We start from the raw sequence: 21,191 nt of genomic DNA on the forward strand, positions 1-21,191 counted from the left end.
CACAATTTCTATTTTCTAAGCACCGATCCTCCACTGCCTGAATTTAGCACTTTTCCAAGAAAACAGGCCCCCTGCACAGAAAACCTAAATTATATTATTATAATATTATTATAATAATATAATAAGGATAAATTACATTATCCTTATCACCATAAAACCTAACAATGAGGACAATACCAATTGGGATATTCAAAGCTTCAAACTTTTATGGAATTCAATGCTTCCAAAAATAACTGGTATCAGCCATAAACAGGAATGAAGTATCAATACATGTTGCAACACAGATGAACTTTAAGCATTACGTTAAGTGAAAGCTGATACAAATGGCCGTATGTTATACAATTCCATTTACATGAAATATCCACAATAGGCAAATCTATGCGGACAGAACATGGATTAGTAGTTGCCAGGGGCTGGAGGGAGAAAAGTAAGGCAACTAACTTCTAATGAGGACCGGGTTTCCTTTTGGGGCGGTGAAAATCCAGAATACAGTGGTGGTGGACGCAGAGCCTTGTGTATGCACTAGGAAGCACTGAATTGCACACCTTAACCTGATAAATTTAACGGTCCTGTGAATTAAATCTTCACATTCAAAAACCGTAATAGTAAAAAAATAGGCTGAGTGCAAGTACCCCAACAATCTATTCTGGACCCTAGCAAAGCTGAGTTTATTCAGTCTCGGATTGGTGTCCTTTTCCTTGCGTTAAGACCTCTTTTTTGAACCAGGAAGGAATATTTGGTTCCTCAGACCCGTAGAAGTAGCTTTAAGAGCTTGTCTTTCTCTAGTTGACTTTTAATCCCAATGGCAGAAGCTGAAACGTTTTTCGTGTATTTTAACTGCACTTGGCACCCGTACATCTCTTTCCTCCTCCCTGTGCCCTTGACACAGCTACTTGTTAGGTGGTGATGAGCAAAGCTAACTCTTAGCAGGAGACACCGAGGACCAGAGAAGTTCTCCCAGCCTAGAGGGCGGGAAGAGCACGACACACCATTTCTCTAAATTCTCTAAACACTCAAGCCCCAAGCATCATATGTACAAGTAAATACCTTTAACACATCTCTTAGCTGACTTCTTGCTGCTGGCTTCTAACTCGATGCCAATTTCATCAGGATCTTGCCCCTCTTCTTTAACCGCCTATTAGGGACAGATGAGTTTTACAACATGATTAAGAGCTGCAGGGCACACACTGTTCCTTACAAGTAACAACCTCCCATGAAACAAAGGCAAACGCGTCCTTGTAGAGAGCAACTCCGGGTCAGCTATCTGGGCCGCAAGCCCAAAAGGCGGAGGAGGAATCCCGCACAGCTTGGGTCTCTCTGGGTCCAAATGACAAAGGAGAGGGAGGCTGCGAGCAGGAGCTCCAGAACTGGGGTCAAGGACCAGTTCCAAAACGGCAACTCAACTCGACACTGCCCAACCTTCGACTTTAAAGTTATGTGATGGGACAAATCAGAACAGAGAGGCTGCACTTGGCCCGGCCTCGGTGAAGGGCTGGCCACCGCTGGTGAGGAGGAACAGCAGCCACCCTGGGGAGATTCAACAGGTCCGTCAGTGCCTGCCACCTGCCGGGTCCAGGACTGGGCACCCACAAGCTCCCTCCCTATGCTGAAGGAGTTTGTTCCAGTTACGGAGACAGACAATCCCCAACCACTTAATATCTTGCATTTAGCTCCTGCATTCAGCGAGGTACGACATAAACGCAGAATGAGCTGGCAAGGAGGTGGGGCGGCGCATTAGGGAGGGCGCTCAGGAAGGTGATGTCTCAGGCACACCCGAAATGACAAGGGGCCGGCCACGAGATCTGGGGGACACGGGTGGACAGCTTCGTAAATGCTAAGGCCCTGGGGCAAGAACAAGCACCGCCCCCTTTCCTGTAAAAGCTCAGGAGTCCGCCAGACACCCATTCTCCGGAGAAGGAAACTGAGGCACAGAGAGAAAAGCACCTGCCCAAGGTCACAGAGCCAAGGCTCGAAAGGGAGACCCAGGAGGGGTCCCGGGGCCACCCTGGTAGCCGAGAAGACCGGACGCTGAGCGCGCTTAAAGAGAAAAGGTGGAAGGAGAATAGGAAGGAAGGCACAGAGAGGGGCGGTAACGGGCCAAGGTCACACAGCCGGCCCCCTGGGTGCCCGACACCTCGAGTCGGGGTCGGCCAAGACGCGGGTCGGGCCCGGGGCGCCCCGGGTCCGGGAGCCGCGGTGACAGGCACTGGCGGGGGCGTGCCCAAGCCTCCTGCGCCACCCCCGAGCCCCGCGCCGCCTCACCTTCTTGAGCCGCTCCATCAGAACGCTCTTGTTGCCGCCCGTGTCTAGGTTCCGCTTCTTCAGCTCCGCCCGCAGATCGATCACCCGCAGCTCGCTGAGTCGCCTCGTCCCAGTCTCCGCAACGCCCGGGCCGAGAGCAGCCGTGCCAGGGCCCGAGTCGCCCGACCCGGGCAGAGTCTCCGCCATCGTCACGTTCCCGTCTCCGCCACCGACTCAGCCGCACACCGCCGGCAGCTGGAGCGGCTCTGAACACAAAATGGCGCCGCCTAAGAGGAAAACGCACTCGTTTCCTCCCGCCCCGCTTTGCGGCCGCGCACGCGCACGCGCACCGCCTCACGAGCGCACTTAGCAGCAAGGACGCTCGCGCGTCGACCAACCGCGCGTTCACCGGCACCACGCGCAGGCGCCGAATCTGCAGCTCGCATGCGTCCCGGCAGTTCCCGGCGGGAGGCTGGAGAGACGCAACGCGACTGCGCACATCCCCGCGTTGTTCTCACTGCGCATGTGCAGTTGCAACCGGGATAGTCCAGCTTGCGCTTGGTGCGCCTGCGCAGAAGCGAGGCGCGCCGGGGCGACTGGAGCGGTTCCCTCGCAGGCGGCGCCATTTTGTGCTAGGAGCCTGATAAAACCGGCCCGGTTCTGTGGAAAGTGGGCGGCGGAGCCAGGGTCCCTGGAATGGCGGAGACTCTGTCAGGCCTAGGAGATTCTGGAGCGGCGGGCGCGGCGGCTCTGAGCTCCGCCTCGTCAGAGACCGGAACGCGGCGCCTCAGCGACCTGCGAGTGATCGATCTGCGGGCGGAGCTGAGGAAACGGAATGTGGACTCGAGCGGCAACAAGAGCGTTTTGATGGAGCGGCTGAAGAAGGTGGATTTGGGGCCCCGGGGGGGGGGCACAGGGTGGGTCTGGGATCCTTTTGGCCGCGACGGTGGCTCGCGGGCCCTGGCGTCCGCCGCCAGCCCCGTTCGCGGCCTCCCCGGACCTGGTGTTCTCGCGTCCCCCGGCTCTTCCCAGGCCCTGGCGAGAGTCCCTTGGCCGGCTGGGCCTGGGTTCAAATAGTAACGCCGCATTGGGGCCGGGAGAACCAGAAAAACGGCGCGCGTGCAGGAGAAGCGGTGACGGGTGACATCGTCCCCCGAGAGGAGGGTTCTCCCCTCGTCTCGTCCCCGCCTCCGTACCTGGAGGGGAGACCCTGAAACGTTCACTTCCTAGGCGAGGGGAAGGGACTCGGCCAAGGTCACACGGCCGAGGACGGGCGGCGTCGGGATTTGAACCCAGGCCGTGGGATTCCTGGGCCTGCTGCTTGGTTTCCCCTGGGAAGAGATTTTGTGACCCACGGGGGACCGACCAGCCTGAATCGGGGCAGATTTTCAAAGGAGACACCCGTGGGACGGACTCAAAGGGAAAAATAGAAAAAACGACCACAACCCCGTTTTCCCGTTTTGCCGGTACTCGCCCGGTGAAGTAACAGGGCAGGAAGGAAAAGTGGGATTGACGATAGCGACCCGAAATGTGAAATGAGGGGAGACCCGGGGTGGACTTTAAAACCAGCCTCAGAACTGCCCGGGAGGCGGGCAGAGCCTGGGCTTCCCCTGGTCCATCAGTCTCTCTGGACTCGGGAACCCTGCCAGCTCTCCGTGGCCTGATCTTGGGCATAGAAGACCTTGAACCCCTTCTGAGTCCTTTTTATTTTATTTATTTATTTTTTTCTCTCTCTCTGTAAGAAGAAAAAAAGCAATAGGACTTTGGTTTGGGGATTAAATAAGGTTGCGTGGAGCAGGCTTGGCGTGCTGCCTGGCGCATGTAAACACTCCGGTGTGTGGTTGCCATCACGATTCCCTTCTCCTCTCTGTGCCACCACGAGTCCTCATTTGCAGATCGGGGGCCCTAACGCCTACCTTGGGGGATTCAGAGGGATCCCTTGGAAAAGCAGAGAGTCAAGTAAAGGTTAGCCGCCTGCGGTTTCCTTATTCCTGTCGGTTTCTTTCTCTGCATTTCTTCCACCTGGCTACTCTGGGACCTCTCTCCCCTGTAGTCGCTCCGCCTGGCCGCCCACCCTCCCAGGCCCTGCAGGCAGTGGGGCGGGTGACGACATTCCACCATCCTGGCTCCGGAACTACGGAGATCGCAGGGCTTTATTATTAATTGGTGATGAGAAGTAGAGATTTTTTTTTTTTTTTCCTGATGAGAAACCCTGGGCTCGAGTGGATAGTTGTCTTGGCCAGAGTCACATGGGCCTTTTAAAAGCTCAAACTTCGGTTTCTTTTCACTGTGGATTCTCTCTTTACTCAGACAAGGCAGGAAGTTCATTGATCTACATATTTACCCAGAGAAAACGCAGACAGTGGAGATTGGCGGCCTCCCATCAGCTAAGCCAAATTAAGAGGCTTTATCCTTTTTTTCTCCCCGGACGGTCCATAGGCCTGAAAAGCTGTTGTGATGGCACTGAACCTTCCTGTCAAGCTGGTGACTGAGATTTCCCATCACTCACTGTCATCTCTGAGAGCACAGATTTGTTCCTTCTTCCTTCTCCTTTTCATTTTCTTCAAGATGTAGTCCCAAAACACGAATACTGCCAGCCCATATCCCTGTCTGCTACTCACCCAAGCCAGTCTGGAGTTTTCTGATCTCGTTCTCTTCCCGTTTCTGTCATCCTGTTGTTGTCCCTTTCTTGGTTTATTTTTCCAGGAAGGGCAAAAGAGCAAAAGGGGGAAATGAAACACCTGCCTAGGGCATTGCTTCTTTTTTCCTAGTGGTGTTTCAGAATTGCCTGTCCCTGGGAAAAGGATGAGGGACTTGGTGATTGTACTTTTCCTTAATCCCAGGAAAGAACTTCAGTCCCTTTTCTGGCTTCTGAGAGGAGAGATTTTTGTTGCTGCTGGTAAAGATGAGTTGTGGAATCCCCAGGCCCTATCTCAATTCAGACTTACCCACCTGGGAAACTTCGAGGGTTCCAAATCTCTGCAAATAAAACAGTACATGAAATGATGTGAACAAAACTTGTGCTCATGGGACAGGAGAGTAAAGACTGGAAAAGTTACCAGTAAAACTTAACCTGAAGCTAAGTTTCTAGCAATGTCATCATGATTGACGTGTTCTGTACTGATGGCTTAGTTGATGCCAGGCACTGTGCTGAGGATGGGCATTGTTGAAGTGAATGACAGAGTCCTGGGGTGGGAGGCTGGGCGTGCCAAGAAATTGTTAATATCTGATGAGGCACAATCACGTAGTGGTTGAGAATGAGGTATTGGAGTCAGTCGTGAATGTACATGATGGGGATCGGATAAGGTCATGCATGTCATGACTGGTCTCGTGTGTAACACACAGTAGGATCCCAACCAGTGAGTGTTAGTATTCCATCCACACAGTACTGAGTACAGGCACGGCGTGGAGGGAGTCCCTGGAGGGTTAAAGAGTATTTTGTGAGTAAAGTCAGAAGAAATTGGAGAGTGTGCCTTTCCCTTTTTGAGTTCTTCTGGGCTTAGGAAGAAGATGAACCAGATAAGCCTACTGTTTGTTGAGTGCTTCCTTTTCATGGCTAATAGAACCCTCACAACAGTCTTCCAGGGTAAGTACTATATTATTATTAGCCGCATGTTACGGAGGAAGAAGCAAAAACTGAGCACCTAAGTAAACCCTCCTGGGACCACCCAGCTAAGAACTGGTGGCGTCAGTCGGTCTCCAGTGTAGAGCAAGATAACAGATGAGTGGATGGGCCACAGGCCCTGGGCGGTGAGGGCAGCAGCAGCTTTTTGATCTTAAAAATACAGTTTCCTTGTCACCTGAAGGCTCTCTGAAAGCAGTGTGTGTGCTGGCTTTTTGGATCAACTTTACTTTTCCCTTCTTTTTAGGCAATTGAAGATGAAGGTGGTAATCCTGACGAAATTGAAATTACCTCCGATGGAAACAAGAAAACATCGAAGAGGTCCAGCAAAGGTATGGAGGATTTCATAAGCAAGTTTCATGTTAAGTGCTTTCTTCAAAACAAATTCATTGCTAATGTGCCTCATGTACTTGTCTGTGCATTGGCCTTGTGAACCACTCTGAACTGGGAGCCTTCAGCGAAGCTTTGCATTTTCTTTAAAGATCTCTCTACTGTATTTTGTTTCCTTGGTGTCTGGGAATTCCAACAGGATGGAAGGAGTATTTGCCCTTTATTCATTTTTCTCTGTAGATTGTCAGCAGTTCTTAAGTAAGGAGTCTTTCAGGAGTCAGTCACAGTGGTGTGTGCCTGTAATCCCAGGCAACTCGGGGCTGTGGTAGGAGGATCACATGAGCCTGGGAGTTCAAGACCAGCCTGGGCAACATAGCAAAACCCAACTCTACAAAAAAAAACTTTTAAAAGGCCAGGTGTGGTGGCATGCATCTGTGGTCCCAGCTGCTTGGGAGGCTGAGCCGGGAGGATTACCTGACCCCCAGGAGGTTGAGATCAACTTGGGCAACACAGGGAGACCCCCATCTCCACCAAAAAGAAATTAACCAGGCATGATGGCATGCACCTGTGGTCCCAGGTACTTGGGAGTTTCAGGAGGGGGTTCACTTGAGCCCAGGAGCTCAAGCCTGCAGTGACCTATGATTGCACCACTGCACTCCAGCCTGGGTGACAGAGCAAGACCCAGTCTCTTTAAAAAAAAAAAAAAAAATGCTGGGCACAGTGGCTCACACCTGTAATCCCAACACTTTGGGAACCCAAGGCAGGAGAATAGTTTCAATCTAGGAGTTTGAGACTAGCCTGGCCTGCCTCTATCCACCGCCAAAAAAAAGTAACTAGGCATCAAGACACGCCTGTTTTCCTAGCTACTTGGGAGGCTGAGGCGGGAGGATCATTTGAACCCAGGAGTTCAAGGCTGCACTGAGCTGTTATGGCACCACTGAACTCCAACCTGGAGTCCACGAAGTATTTAGGACTGCCCAAGCCTCCTATTGCTTGGACTTGTAGAAAATAACATTCCTTTTAAATATCACGTGGCTCAAACAGAACTGTCACTTTAACATTTCTTTTAAAAACTGCTTATACAGTAAAAGTTACATTTCACATGACATGACTCTCACCATCTTACCCACATCTCTCTCGCCCATCCCCCACACTGTGCTTTGTTTGTGTGTCAGGCCCCAAACAAATGATTTACTCTCCTGGTTCTCTGTGACGTCGTCGCTCTGCCCACCCTTCCCCATCTGTCTGCCTTAGAGACCTAGTTTCTCAAAAGACAACTGATCCATCCCACCAATAGCAGCTCGTCTCCTTGGGTCCTCTGTCTTCCCGTGGCATAGTTCCTTATACCTTGGTTTAATATCTATGTCATCTTGCCTTCTGTCAAGACCAGATTGTTGAGGACTAGGGCTGTATCTTGTTTATGTTTCTTTTTTTTTTTTGAGACGGAGTCTCGCTCTGTCGCCCAGGCTGGAGTGCAGTGGCCGGATCTCAGCTCACTGCAAGCTCCGCCTCCCGGGTTCGGGCCATTCTCCTGTCTCAGCCTCCTGAGTAGCTGGGAATACAGGCGCCCGCCACCTCGCCCGGCTAGTTTTTTGTATTTTTTAGTAGAGACAGGGTTTCACCGTGTTAGCCAGGATGGTCTCGATCTCCTGACCTAGTGATCCGCCCGTCTCGGCCTCCCAAAGTGCTGGGATTACAGGCTTGAGCCACCGCGCCCGGCCTCTTGTTTATGTTTCTTTCCCCTGCAATGGTTTAACTTGGTAACACTCAACTAATGGCTTAAGAATCAGCCAAGGTAGGGCGCCATGGCTCACGCCTGTAATCCCAGCACTGAGGCTGAGGCGGGCTGATCACCTGAGATCAGGAGTTCGAGACCAGCCTGGCCAACATGATGAAACCTCGTCTCTACTAAAAATATAAAAATTAGCCGGGCATGGTGGCGGGCACCTGTAATTTACCCCAGCTACTCGGGAGGCTGAGGCAGGAGAATTGCTTGAACCCGGGAGGCGGAGGTTGCAGTGAGCCCAGATCATGCCAGTGCACTCCAGCCTGGGGGACAGCAAGACTTCATCCCCACAAAAAAAAGAATCAGCTGAAGTTGGGCTTGTGGACCGAATGTTCTCTTGGTTCATGTAGAGTTTTCCCTATCTGAAATGCTTGTGACCAGAAGGGTTTCGTTTTTTGGATTTTGTTCAGTATTTTCATACGCATAATGAGATAATCTTGGGATTGGGACCCAAATCTAAACAAAAAATTTGTTTCTTCTATACTAGAAGATAATTTTATACCACATTTTTTATAATTTTGTGCATGAAACAAAGCTTTCGCTAACGTTTTGACTGCAACCCACCGCACATCAGGTGTGGAATTTGCTATTTGTGGCGATACGTCAGTGCTCAGAAGATTTCAGAGTTTCAGATAGGGATGCCCAACCTGTAATTGAAGGCCTGGTTCTTAGGGCCCAAAACTAAATGGGATCATAACTAATACTTGGTGGTGAAGTATTGAGTTTAAATATCTGAGAGGCGGGCCCCAGTGTCAGCCACAGTGTTTGGGGTAAGCGCTGGAGAACAGCAGAACGAAGTCACTTCTGTGGCTCATGATATATTGCATGTTTTTGCCTTTACTCAAGTAAACTTCTGCCAAGGGAAAGAGTCCGAGAAAATCAATGAGGAAAGAAATCGTAATAGGAAAAAATAGAGCCTGTGGATCTCTTTTGTTTTCCTTTTTCTTCTGATAAACGCAAGTACTTGTACTACAGGCTTTTGTTGCTCTTTTTGTTTTGTTTTTGAGATGGGTTCTCACTCTGTCCCTCAGATGGAGTGTAGTGGCGCAGTCATGGTTCACTGCAGCCTTTAACTCCTGGGCTCAAGCAGTGCTTTCACCTCAGTCCCCTAAAGCGTTTAGATTTCAGGTGTGAGCCACTGTGCCCGCCAGGTTTTAAAATACATGCATGGGAGTAAAAAGCAGAAGTTTCTTCACAGTCAGGGAACAGCCCACTACTAAAAGTTAAGCATACTTCTCCAGACTTTGTGTATGTATAATGTTTAAAAGTAAACTTAGGTCTGGGTTACAGAGCAAGACCCTGTGTCTAGAAAAACAAAAAATTAAAAGTCAGTGAGCCGGGCATGGTGGCACACACCTGTAGTCCTAGCTGCTAGGGAGGCCAAGGTGGGAGGATTGCTTAAGCCCAAGAAGTCAAGGCTGCAGTGAATTGTGAGTGTGCTTCTACGCTCCAGCTTGGGCACAGAGTGAGAAAGGAAAAAAGTAAAGATAAGGGTATATACACACACCTGTATGCATATATTTTTCTCATTAAAAAACCCCTGATCTTGCTGTACAAAATCTCATAATAGCCTGCTGTAACAGGCTAATAATCTTCTGTATGAGTAAATATAAGGCAATTTAGCCCATCAGTCTTTTTATTACTAGACGTTTGGAGATCTTTGTTTCCAGTTAGCACTTGGTACTTCCAATGTTCAGTGTTTGCACAAACCAGAGATAAATAGCTTTGTGTGGTCAAAGTAATACAATTTTTGATAACTCAGTGAAAGGAAAATTCTAGAGTCCAAGGATATGGCCTTTTATTTTCACATAGCTAGTTTACAAATAGCTGTCCCAGCCAAGCTCAGTGGCTCACGCCTGTAATCCCAGCACTTTGGAAGGCTGAGGTGGGCGGATCAAAAGATCAGCCTGGCCAACATGGTGAAACCCCGTCTCTACTAAAAATACAGAAATTCGCCAGGTGTGGTGGTGGGCGCCTATAATCCCAGCTACTCAGGTGGCTAAGGCAAGAGGATAGCTTGAACCTGGGAGGCTGAGGTTGCATTGAGCCGAGAGCCTGGGCGACAGAGTGAGGCTGTCTCAAAAAAAAAAAAACAAAAAAACAAAAAACTGTCCCAACAGTGGATGAGAGTGCCTATTTCACTCAACTCAACATCAAACTTACCTTGTTTGCCTGTTAAATAGAAGAAAAGTATTTCATTGTATTTATCTGCATTTTTCTGCAGGTGAGACTTTCATTTGCATTTCTTCACAGATTATACTGCTTCTGCTTCTGATAATTGGACATTTGTGTTGTCTGAATGGCCTTTTCATGCCCTTTGCCGATTTCTGTGCTGGGTTGTTTGTCTTATTGAGTTAAAAGGACTCTATATAAAATGTTCCTATTGTTTTAATCTGTCATTTGATTCGACTTGTGGTATTTTGATCACTAGGCTTCTAGATTTTATGTTGTGCTTTAAAAGGACTTCTTTGCTTTTAAATTATAAAAAATAGGACTCTAAGGCCAGGTGCGGTGGCTCATGCCTGTAATCCCAGCACTTTGGGAGGCCAAGGCGGGTGGGTCACCTGAGGTCAGGAGTTCAGCACCAGCCTGGTCAACATGGTGAAACCCTGTCTCTACTAAAAATAAAAAAATTGTCTGGGTGTGGTGGCCGGCACCTGTAATCCTAGCTACTTGGGAGGCTGAGGCAGGACAATCACCTGAACCCAGGAGGCAGAGGTTGCAGTGAGTCGCGATCACGCTGTTGCACTCCAGCCTGGGCAACGAGTGAAACTCAGTCTAAAATATATATATATTATACTATGTTATATATAGAGAGAATAAGATTTATGGTTTTATTTTTACGTTTTACATTTGGAGGTTTAATTCATTTAGAATGTATTTTGCATGTGGTGTGAGGTAGTAGGGATCAAAATATGAAACATTTAGCCTGGGTGCAGTGGCTTACACCTGTAATCCCAGCACTTTGGGAGGCTGAGGTGGGCAGATCACCTGAGGTCAGGAGTTCAAGACCAGCCTGGCCAACATGGTGAAATCCCGTTTCTACTAAAAATACAAAAATTAGCTGGGCATGGTGGCGGGTGCCTGTAATCCCAGTTACTGGGAGACTGAGGCAGGAGAATCGCTTGAGCCTGGGAGGCCGATGTTGCAGTGAGTTGAGATTATGCCAGTTTACTCCAGCCTGGGCAACAGTGCAAGACTCTGTCTCAAAGAAAAAAGAAAAGAAACATTTGTCATCAGAAAGATCACTTCTGCCCCTCCCAGTGCATCTCCCCTCCCCTGCAAAAATAAAAGTCGCTGTTGTGATTACTTTCACTATTAGTTTTATCCGTTCTAGAACTTCATGTAAAATACTAGCAATACTAGCTCTTTTGTGTCTCATTTGTTGTTTTGTTTTGCTTCTTGTAATCAGTTTTATTCTAGAAATTTACAGTACATTTTGATATCTAATAAGGCAGGTCTATAAGTTTTCTTAATTATTTTCAACTACTTTCAACTATGATAAACCTATCGGTAGGTTTTATCAAGATTTTAACTGAAAATAGAGTAACCGCTGTAATGTATGAATTCAAAATGCTTTAAAATTACAGAAAGCGTATCTCAAGTAATCTCAGTACCCCTCCACAACTGATGTGTTTAGCAGACTCTTGAAATAATTATTAGGGGCTTTGCGAGATGGCTCTCGTCTGTAAGCCCAACAGTTTGGGACGCCGAAGCGGAAGGATCACTTGAGCCCAGGAGTTGGAGAGCAACCTGGGTGACATAGTGAGACCCCATCTCTACAGAAAATTAGAAAAATTAGTCAGGTGTGATGGCGTGCACCTGTAGTCCCAGCTACTCATGAGACTGAGGTTGGAGGATCGCTTGAGTCCAGGAATTTGAGGTTGCAGTGAACCATGATTGGGCTGTGATTGCTCTCCAACCTTGGTAACAGGGCAAGACCCTGTCTCAAAAAAATAAAATAATTACCAGGAAACTGAATTTATTTGTAGTGACATTATCACAAAGTACAAATTAATAGGATGTTTTATGGTGTTTGAGAATGTTTTGTAACTGGAGATGCAAAGTTGGCCTGTTTGCTTGGTTAAGTATTACCCAGTCCTGTGCTGCTGGCTTGTTTTGTTTCGTTTTTGTTCATTCTGGCAATTTCACACTTAATTAAGTTGCAAGAATAATGCAAGGAATTCCCATAAACCCTTTACCCAGAGTCCCCAAATGTTGCCATCTGACTACATTTGCCTTATCCTTTTCTCTCCCTGTATGTATATTTTTACTATGCCGCTTGGCAAGTTGCAAGGCGCATATGCCCCTTTGCCCTACATACTGCGGTAAAGCCAAGGATATTACCTAACTGTAGATGTCCAGATCAAGGAATTAGCATTGATACAATACTGCCATAATACTGCCATCTCGTCTTAGTCCTCATTTAGATTCAGTAGTTTGTTCTGATAGTGTTCTCTGTAACTCAGACAAAAAATGTCCAGTCATGCATTGCATCAAGTCATCATGTTTCCTTAGTTTTCTTTAATCTTGAACACTTACACTTATTTTGTAGCTTTTAATCTTGAACACTTACACTTATTTTGTAGCTTGTTTTTCTATTTGAATTGTTTTGGGTTCTCCCCGCCATAATAAGGATCAAGTTATACGCTTGTCAGAAATACACCAGACATGTTGTATTCCTGTTTTTTGTTTTGTTTTGTTTTGAAACTGGATCTTGCCCTGTTGCCCAGGCCGGAGTGCAGTTGTGCAGTCGTAGGTCACTGCAACCCTGAATTTCTGTGCTCAAGCGGTCCTCCCACCTTGGCCTACCAAAGAGTTGGGATTACAGACATGAGCCACCACGCCCAGCCTATATTGTCATTAGAGTGTGCTATCCAGAGGCACATGCTGTTTGTTTGAGCCATTACTGGCCATGTTAACTGACTTTAAATGCTATTGGCCAGGTTTCTCCACTGGAAAGTTACTGTCTTCCTTTTCATAGTTATATTTGTGGGGAAGATACTTTGAGACTGTGTAAATATCCTGCTCATCCTCCATTAGTTTCAGCAACCGCCAATTCGTCTCCATTCATTTATTCTGGTGGTTGCCAAATGGTGATTTTTTAATTTTGTTATTGTTTTTTTATTACTTGGTTTACTGCCACAAGGAATAGCTTGCCCTTCTCCCTCATTTATCTGTGTGAACTTAATTTATTCCATAGGTTGAAAGCCTTTATGTTTATTTACTACAATGTGCAAAACATTCCGTTGGAAGCCCTGTCCGGCAGGCTTCCCTGTCATTTCCACATGTCTATGTCATTCTTTGAATGGTTTTTTACCTTCTGGAATGGGAGGGTACTTGAGTCTCATCTTATGCTTTTCCTGCCCTATCCCCAGGATCAGCCATTTCTTCCAAGTGCCCTGGGCCCTTTTAAGGAGCGCTATTAGAAATCAGGGTCTTGGAACTTGGATGTACTTTTGCTGCTAGGATGTCAGCTCCTGGGCCAGTGCTTGGTTTGTGAGATCTACCAGGCTGACTGTACCTCATGAAATTAAGTACCATTAAATCAATCCGAAGCAAGCCAAAGACAACTTAAGAAAGGTGACAAAGCCCTCATGAACAGTTTGCCATACTTGCTAGCTGGTTACAATTAATCACTTGATTCTCCAGGATTTTTGAGGTGACAGTTATATCATCAGTGAATCAAAGAATTAAGCATGTTGCCAGATTGACATTGAAATGTACATAACATTCTTAAATAGTAAATACAACTAACAGAAAATTTTCAAGTCCTGCGAAATGACTAATTTGAGAAAATTTTCCTAGATGTGATGACTTTTTATCAGAAAATTGTCCATTTTCTCCAGAGTAACCTAAAAGAAAATTTAATAATGTGTTCTATAATAGTCTAAAAAGAAAATGCACAAGAAAAACTAAAATTCTGGGGGGGAAATACAGGGATTTCCTCAATTCTGATGATAGGATATTGCGAACAATAGAAAGTTTGAGGGTTTGTTCATTTGGTGGTGGGGGAAAGCTCTAATCTTATCTTTTCTTGTGTAAGATAGAAATTCCAGCTAGTGCCGGGCGCGGTGGCTCAAGCCTGTAATCCCAGCACTTTGGGAGGCCGAGACGGGCGGATCACAAGGTCAGGAGATCAAGACCATCCTGGCGGCCGGGCGCAGTGGCTCAAGCCTGTAATCCCAGCACTTTGGGAGGCCGAGACGGGCGGATCATGAGGTCAGGAGATCGAGACCATCCTGGCTAACCTGGTGAAACCCCGTCTCTACTAAAAAAAAAAAATACAAAAAACTAGCCGGGCGTGGTGGCGAGCGCCTATAGTCTCAGCTACTCGGGAGGCTGAGGCAGGAGAATGGCGTAAACCCGGGAGGCGGAGCTTGCAGTGAGCTGAGATCTGGCCACTGCACTCCAGCCTGGGCGACAGAGCGAGACTCCGTCTCAAAAAAAAAAAAAAAAAAGACCATCCTGGCTAACACGGTGAAACCCCGTTTCTACTAAAAACTACAAAAATCTAGCCGGGCGAGGTGGCGGGCGCCTGTAGTCCCAGCTACTCGGGAGGCTGAGGCAGGAGAATGGCGTGAACCCGGGAGGCGGAGCTTGCAGTGAGCTGAGATCCGGCCACTGCACTCCAGCCTGGGCAACAGAGCAAGACTCCGTCTCAAAAAAAAAAAAAAAAAAAAAAATTCCAGCTAGTTTAGTACTTTTTATAATATAGTAATAAGGAAGACCTGAAGTAAGAATAAAACTGAGAAACAACAAAGAAAGAGAAATTTCGCTACATAAAAGTTTTAAGCCTCTATCAAGAAAAGATATCCATAAGGTATGCAGCAGTCTGGGAAAAAAATATTATAGCACAGAATAAAGAAGAGACTAATAATCCAGAAAGCATTGAATATTCTGACAAATCAGTAAGGAAAACAGGCAACTCAGTCAACAAGGAGCAGAGACTATACACAAGCAATTCACAGATAAATGAAAAAGCAGACGTGGCCTAGAGACCAAAAGATTCCATTGCTGGTAATTGGAGAAAAGCGAATTTTGTAATGACGTAAGATTTTTGCCTATCAAACTGGTAAAAATGTACACAGTTCCGCCAGGTGCGGTGGCTCACACCTGTAATCCCAGCACTTTGGGAAGCTGAGGTGGGCGGGTCACTTGAGGTAAAGTGAGACCAACCTGGCCAACATGGAGAAACCTTATCTCTACAAAAAAATATAAAATTAGCCGGGCATGGTGGCGCGTGCCTGTACTCCCAGCTACTTGGGAGGCTGAGGCAGGAGAATCGCTTGAACCCGGGAGGCGGAGGTTCCGGTGAGCCGAGATTACACCACTGCACTCCAGCCTGGGCAACAAGAGCGAAAACTCTGTCTCAAAAAAATTTTCTTTTACACAGTTCCTGTTCTCCCACATTGGCAAGGGTATTGGGGAAGGTGTAGGTGTTGGAGACAATAAACTGCTACAGCCTTTTTGAGAAGGCAGCTAACATGGGGAATTGCCATAGCATGGAGTCAAAGATGGAGGTGGATCAATATACAGTACATAAAAATGTCCATGGCCTGTTAGTAGTTTCTGTAACTTGCTGTCATTGCTCACTAACAATAAGATTTCATCTCATCACAAGCTTATTTCCATGTGTATTTTACAATGTATGTAGACTCAAGACGATGTCCTGAAGCACCACCAACCTGGGAATGTTGGTAACCTCTTACGAGGAAAGTGGGGAAAGGGGAAGGTATGAATAGCTTTATACTTCCTGTACTTAGGAGGATGAATCTTCTGTTACTGCAGTAAAGTTTAATGGGTATATTTGCATAATTAGGGAAGTGTGTTTGTGTAATCAAATCAAAAAGTAATGAACCACCCACATGTGGCCCTGGGTACTATGGGAGCATCTCAGCAGAAGTCCAGGGCAGCAGAGTCAGCGATGAGGTAAGACAGTCTCTGAGGCAGAAGCTTAACAGAACGGAAGAGACGGAATCCCAGGCAGGGAGCTACAAGCAGGTGATAGAGGCCACGACGGTCATGCCTATAGCTGAGACTACAAACTAGGGTGAAGAGCTGAGGTAGAAGGATTCGAGGGGCTCAATGGCTCTTTAGTTTTTGCTAGAGAGTTATACTTTTCCTATTTGCATTCACTTTTTTAGACATGTTGTTTTTCTTCTCTGGAGGATAGTGTCTTTCCTCAAGTAGTGATGATTAATAAACATTCCAGTCAGGGATGTGCTTTATACATTGAAGATTAAACATTTTGAAGATTGCGTGTTCTCTAGATGTTTCCAGTCACTTTTTACTTTGGGGGAGTCTTCTAAGAAGGATTTGGCTGCAGTGTACCTGTACATACTGCTTGGGAGAAAAGTGGTCATAGAAGTAGAAAACCCTGATTCTGTTTCATGAAAATCTAGTACCCCTCCTGAGGAAGAGAGAAACACCTTATGAAGGGCAGCAAGTGTCTGATGAGTTAACGTACATTTTTCCTAGTATCTGGAATAGAATTGGACAGAAACCAAAGTATGTATCACAGAATTGTATCAACTTTATCAAATATAATCATTCTGTGGTAGTGCTCTGGTATCTCTTCCCAACATGTTTACAGAGACCACTGGGTTGAGTTCCAACTTTTTTATACCTTGAGGCATGTTTTGCCAAAGAAATAATGGTATAAAATGGGGATGGATTTCCCAGCCAGCTGACCAAAACATCATGTATTGAATTCTGTTATTAGTTTGATAGTCCCCTATCTTTGTAAATGAAGTAATTCTACAAATATGAATGGAATTAGAATATTTTAAGCCTCAATTACAATACAAATAATTAGGGTTGGGATTTTTGTCTTTGACTTTTCTTTTTTTCTCCCCCCAGTATGTTACATATTTATCCAGTTACAAGAATAGTTTCTAGTATAAACAAATTATTGTCTTGTCCACTTTTTTTTTTTTTTTTTTCCCCCTTTGAGACAGGGTCTGACTCTGTCACCCAGGCTGGAGTGCAGTGGCACAATCTCAGCTCACCGCAACCTCCGCCTCCTGGGTTCAAATGATTTTCCTGTCTCAGTCTCCCAAGTAGCCAGGCAGCGGCTGCAGTGAACCAAGACACACCACTGCACTCCAGCCTTGGTGATGGAGTCAGACCCTGTCTCAAAAAAACAAGAAAGAAAGAAAATAAAGTGAAAAGAGACTATTCTTCACGTTGGGAAGGAAGCCTGGCAGGAAGTAGTTTTCCCAGGGCTGTGTGGCTGATCGACTTTTCTCCTACGTTCTTCAAAAAGCTGAGCACTGCCTTCCATAAGGATGCTAGGAAGCTATGCTGGCAGTAGCTCTAAAACACGAAACGATGCTACGTTATGCCTTGCCTTTGAGATGTGGTCTTCCAGAGTCTATTTCATGGATTTCATCCATGTGATTTTATTCTTCACATGGAAGATAGTCAAAGAGTTTAATTTGAGCTCGCCTATTCTTGACACCAGAAATTTCATTTTTGCCATGCCTAAGGACTTACATTTTTGCTTCAATTCTGTTATTTCTAGTATCATCGTTTACATTTTTCTGTTCTCTACTCATTTTATCATTTGTATGAAAAAGCAAATGACCATATTAATACTGCTGTTTGGATGAAGGTGCCAGCATGCCTGCCCTTGTGAACTGTTGCAAATGTTATAAGTCATCGATTAGTAAGAAAAATTGGGAGGTTGCACAAGGACAGTTGCGGGAAATGACTTCCCTGTTTTTAGCATTGTTGGCTGACAGGAGAAATAGGAACCTAAGAAAGTATGCAGCCTTTCTTAGGCTTTCTTGATGTTTTCCACATTTTTTTAAATTACTAAACTCTTTTTATTGTATTTATTTTGAGATGGAGTCTCTCTCTGTCACCCACACTAGAATGCAGTGGTACAATCTCATCTCACTGCAACCTCCACCTCTTGGGTTCAAGTGATTCTCCTGCCTCAACCCCCCGAGTAGCTGGGATTACAGGCACCTGCCTCCATGTCCTTCTAATTTTTGTATTTTTAGTAGAGATGGGGTTTCACCATGTTGGCCAGGCTGGTCTCAAACTCCTAGCCTCAGGTGACGCGCCCACCTCGACCTCCGAAAGTGTTGAGATTATAGGTGTGAGCCACCACACCCGGCCTAAAATTACTAAACTCTTGAAGAAAAACTTGGAGTTAAGCCATACCTTCCAATCGTCTTTAGTTTCTTTTTCTTATAGTTACTTAGTCTTTTCTTTTTCTTTTTTCTTTATTCCTTTTTTTTTTTTAAAGACAGTCTGTCTTGCTCTGTCGCCCAGGCTGGAGTGCAATAGTGTGTTCTCGCCTCATTGCAATCTCCACCTCCCAGGTTCAAGCGATTCTTCGCCTCAGCTCAAGCTGGGATTAGAGGTGTCTGCCACCACGCCCGGCTAATTTTTTGTATTTTTAGTAGGTTTTGCCATATTGGCCAGGATGATCTCAAACTCTTCTCTTGACCTCAGGTGATCCACCCACCTCGGCCTCCCAGAGTGGTGGGATTATAGGCATGAGCCACCACGCCCGGCAAGTATCTTCTGTTTAGAAAAACATGGTAATGCCACATATCTAAAACTAGAACAAGAATAACATCAGTGGAAGAGAATGGAAACAAGTAATCCCAGACATAAATACAAATATAATATTGAGGAAGCCAACATTTCAAATTGGTGTCGGGGTCAAGTACTATTTAGTCAGTGGTGCTGGGAAATCAGTTTCCAAATGGGACAACTATTGAGAGAATAGTCTCACTCAACATGAAACTGAGAGAATAAATGTTTAAAACCTCAAAAGAACTAAATACAGGTATATTATTTAGCCTTCAGTGTGGAAGAGGACATCCAAGCATGAAGGTATAAACCATTTACTATTTTTTTCCCCCCATTTTAGATGGAGTCTTGCTCTGTCGCCCAGGCTGGAGTGCAGTGGTGCAATCTCGGCTCACTGCAAGCTCCGCCTCCCGGGTACACGCCATTCTTCTGCCTCAGCCTCCCTAGTAGGACTACAGGTGCCCACCACCATGTCCGGCTTTTTTTTTTTTTTTTTTTTTGTGAATTTTAGTAGAGACGAGGTTTCACCATGTTAGCCAGGATGGTCTCTATCTCCTGCCCTGGTGATCCACCCGCCTCAGCCTCCCAAAGTGCTGGGATTACAGGCGTGAGCCACCGCGCCCAGCCAAACCATTTACATTTTAAAAACTTTGGCCACATAAGAGTGAAATGGGCCAGGTGCAGTGGCTCACGAGGGTAATCCCAGCACTTTGGAAGACTGAGGCGGGTGGATCACCTGAGGTCAGGAGTTTGAGACCAGCCTGGCCAACATGGCGAAACCCCTTCTCTACTAAAAATACAAAAATTAACTGGGTGTGGTGGCAGGTGCCTGTAGTCCCAGCTACTCAGAAGGCTGAGGCAGGAGAATTGCTTGAACCCAGGAGGCAGAGGTTGCAGTGAGCTGAAATCACACCACTGCACTCCAGCCTGGATGACAGAGCTAGACTCCATCCCCCCCCCCCAAAAAAAAACAAAACAAAAAACAGTGAAGTGTACTCAAAACCTGTAAACAAAATTGAAAGACTGGTAAAGAACTGGGAAAATATGTTTTGTACATATTATATATAAACTTCAAATGATGGGGGATAGAGCCGAAGTTTTTTTTAAGAGGGAGCCTCACTCTTATTCCTGCTGGAGTGCATTGGTGTGATCTCAGCTCACTGCAACCTCCACCTCCCAGTTCAAGGGATTACCTCAGCCTCCCGAGTGGCTGGGATTACAGGCGTGCACCACCAGGCCTGGCTAATTTTTGTATTTTTTTGTAAAGACGGGGTTTCACCATGTTGGTCAGACTGGTCTTGAACTCCTGACCTCGTGATCTGCCCACCTCGGCCTCCCAAAGTTCTGGGATTACAGGCGTGAGTCACCATGCCTGGCCAGAGCTGAAGTTTTAAATAGTGGGGTTGGGGGGTGTAAATCAGAAATTTTTAGAAAAGTACAGGTAATCAACAACAAAAAGCAAATGACTCAAAGCAGTTTGAGTAGTCAGGAGATAAATTTGTGTTAAAACAGTATTCCTTTTCTTACCTAGCATATTGGCAAAGATGAAGAAAAACAGCAAATTTTTAACAGATTCAAGAAAGATTGGCATTTCTTTTTTTTTTTTTTTCTTTTGAGACAGAGTCTCGCCCTGTTGCCCAGGCTGGCGTGCAATGGCGTGATCTCGGCTTACCGCAGCCTCCGCCTCCGGGGTTCAAGCAGTTCTCCTGCCTCAGCCTCCCGAGTAGCTGGGACTACAGGCGCACGAGATTGGCACTTTTTAATTCACTGTTGATGGAAATGTATAAGTTTAAAAAACCTTCCTCTGCAATTTTTTTTTTTTCTTTTTGTTTTGTTTGGTTTGAGACAGAGTCTTGCTCTGTCACCCAGGCCAGAGTGCAGTGGCGCGATCTCGGCTCACTGCAGCCTAAACCTCCAGAGTTCAAGTGATTCTCCTGCCTCCGCCTCCCGAGTAGCTGTGATTACTGGCATCTGCCACCACAACCAGCTAGTTTTTTGTATTTTTAGTTGAGATAGGGTTTCGTCATGTTGGCCAGGCTGGTCTCAAACTCCTGACCTCAAGTGATCCACCTGTCTCAGCCTCCCAAAGTGCTGGAATTACAGACATGAGCCGCTGCTCCCAGCCCCTCTGGAGTATCTTGATAGTATGTGGGTTTTTTGTTTTTCTCTCTTTTTTTTAAGACGGAGTTTCGCTCTTGTTCCCCAGGCTGGAGTGCGATGGCACAGTCTTGGCTCACTGCAACCTCCGCCTCCCAAGTAGCTGTGATTACAGGCACTTGCCACCACGCCCAGCTAATTTTTTGTATTTTTAGTAGAGGTGAGGTTTCACCATGTTTTCCAGACTTGTCTCAAACTCCTGACCTCAGGTGATCTGCCCGCCATGGCCTCCCAAAGTGCTGGGATTAGTGGCATGAGCCACCGCACCTGGCCTTTCTTTTTTCTTTTTAAGTATTAAAGATGTGCATACTCGGGCATGCGCAGTTTCTGTGGGAATACATGTTCCTTAACTAAAAGGCAGCACACTTGCAACAAATGCTTTTTCCCTCAAACAGGGACACTTGAGATGGGAAGAAGGGCAGAGCTGAGGACAGGTCTGATCCTGTTCAACCTTACTAGGAACCTGTTTTCTGCACTTCCACAGCTCAGACGAGAACAGAACCT

General features: G+C 46.4%; 2 protein-coding genes across 50 annotated transcripts in view; one reads left to right on the forward strand and one right to left on the reverse strand.

Annotated features, from left to right (window-relative positions):
* Positions 1–2,509, reverse strand: part of SAFB2 (scaffold attachment factor B2) — a 36,300-nt gene extending 33,791 nt beyond the window's left edge. For all 7 annotated transcript variants that reach the window (XR_013409573.1, XM_077979331.1, XM_077979334.1 and 4 more), the window contains exons 1-2: positions 2,263–2,509; positions 1,048–1,135 (exon numbers count right to left, since the gene is read on the reverse strand). Coding sequence is in view for 6 of the 7 variants with exons in the window: in XM_077979331.1 (XP_077835457.1) it covers positions 1,048–1,135; positions 2,263–2,448 (274 nt within the window). In the remaining variant the exon portion in view is untranslated. The remainder of the gene's footprint in view (positions 1–1,047; positions 1,136–2,262) is intronic.
* A 326-nt stretch (positions 2,510–2,835) lies between these two features.
* Positions 2,836–21,191, forward strand: part of SAFB (scaffold attachment factor B) — a 46,110-nt gene continuing 27,754 nt past the window's right edge. For all 43 annotated transcript variants that reach the window (XR_013409575.1, XR_013409574.1, XR_013409576.1 and 40 more), the window contains exons 1-2: positions 2,836–3,126; positions 6,111–6,195. Coding sequence is in view for 40 of the 43 variants with exons in the window: in XM_077979375.1 (XP_077835501.1) it covers positions 2,938–3,126; positions 6,111–6,195 (274 nt within the window). In the remaining 3 variants the exon portion in view is untranslated. The remainder of the gene's footprint in view (positions 3,127–6,110; positions 6,196–21,191) is intronic.

The sequence above is a fragment of the Macaca mulatta genome, chromosome 19 (assembly GCF_049350105.2).
Source record: "Macaca mulatta isolate MMU2019108-1 chromosome 19, T2T-MMU8v2.0, whole genome shotgun sequence".
Classification (NCBI taxonomy): domain Eukaryota; kingdom Metazoa; phylum Chordata; class Mammalia; order Primates; family Cercopithecidae; genus Macaca; species Macaca mulatta.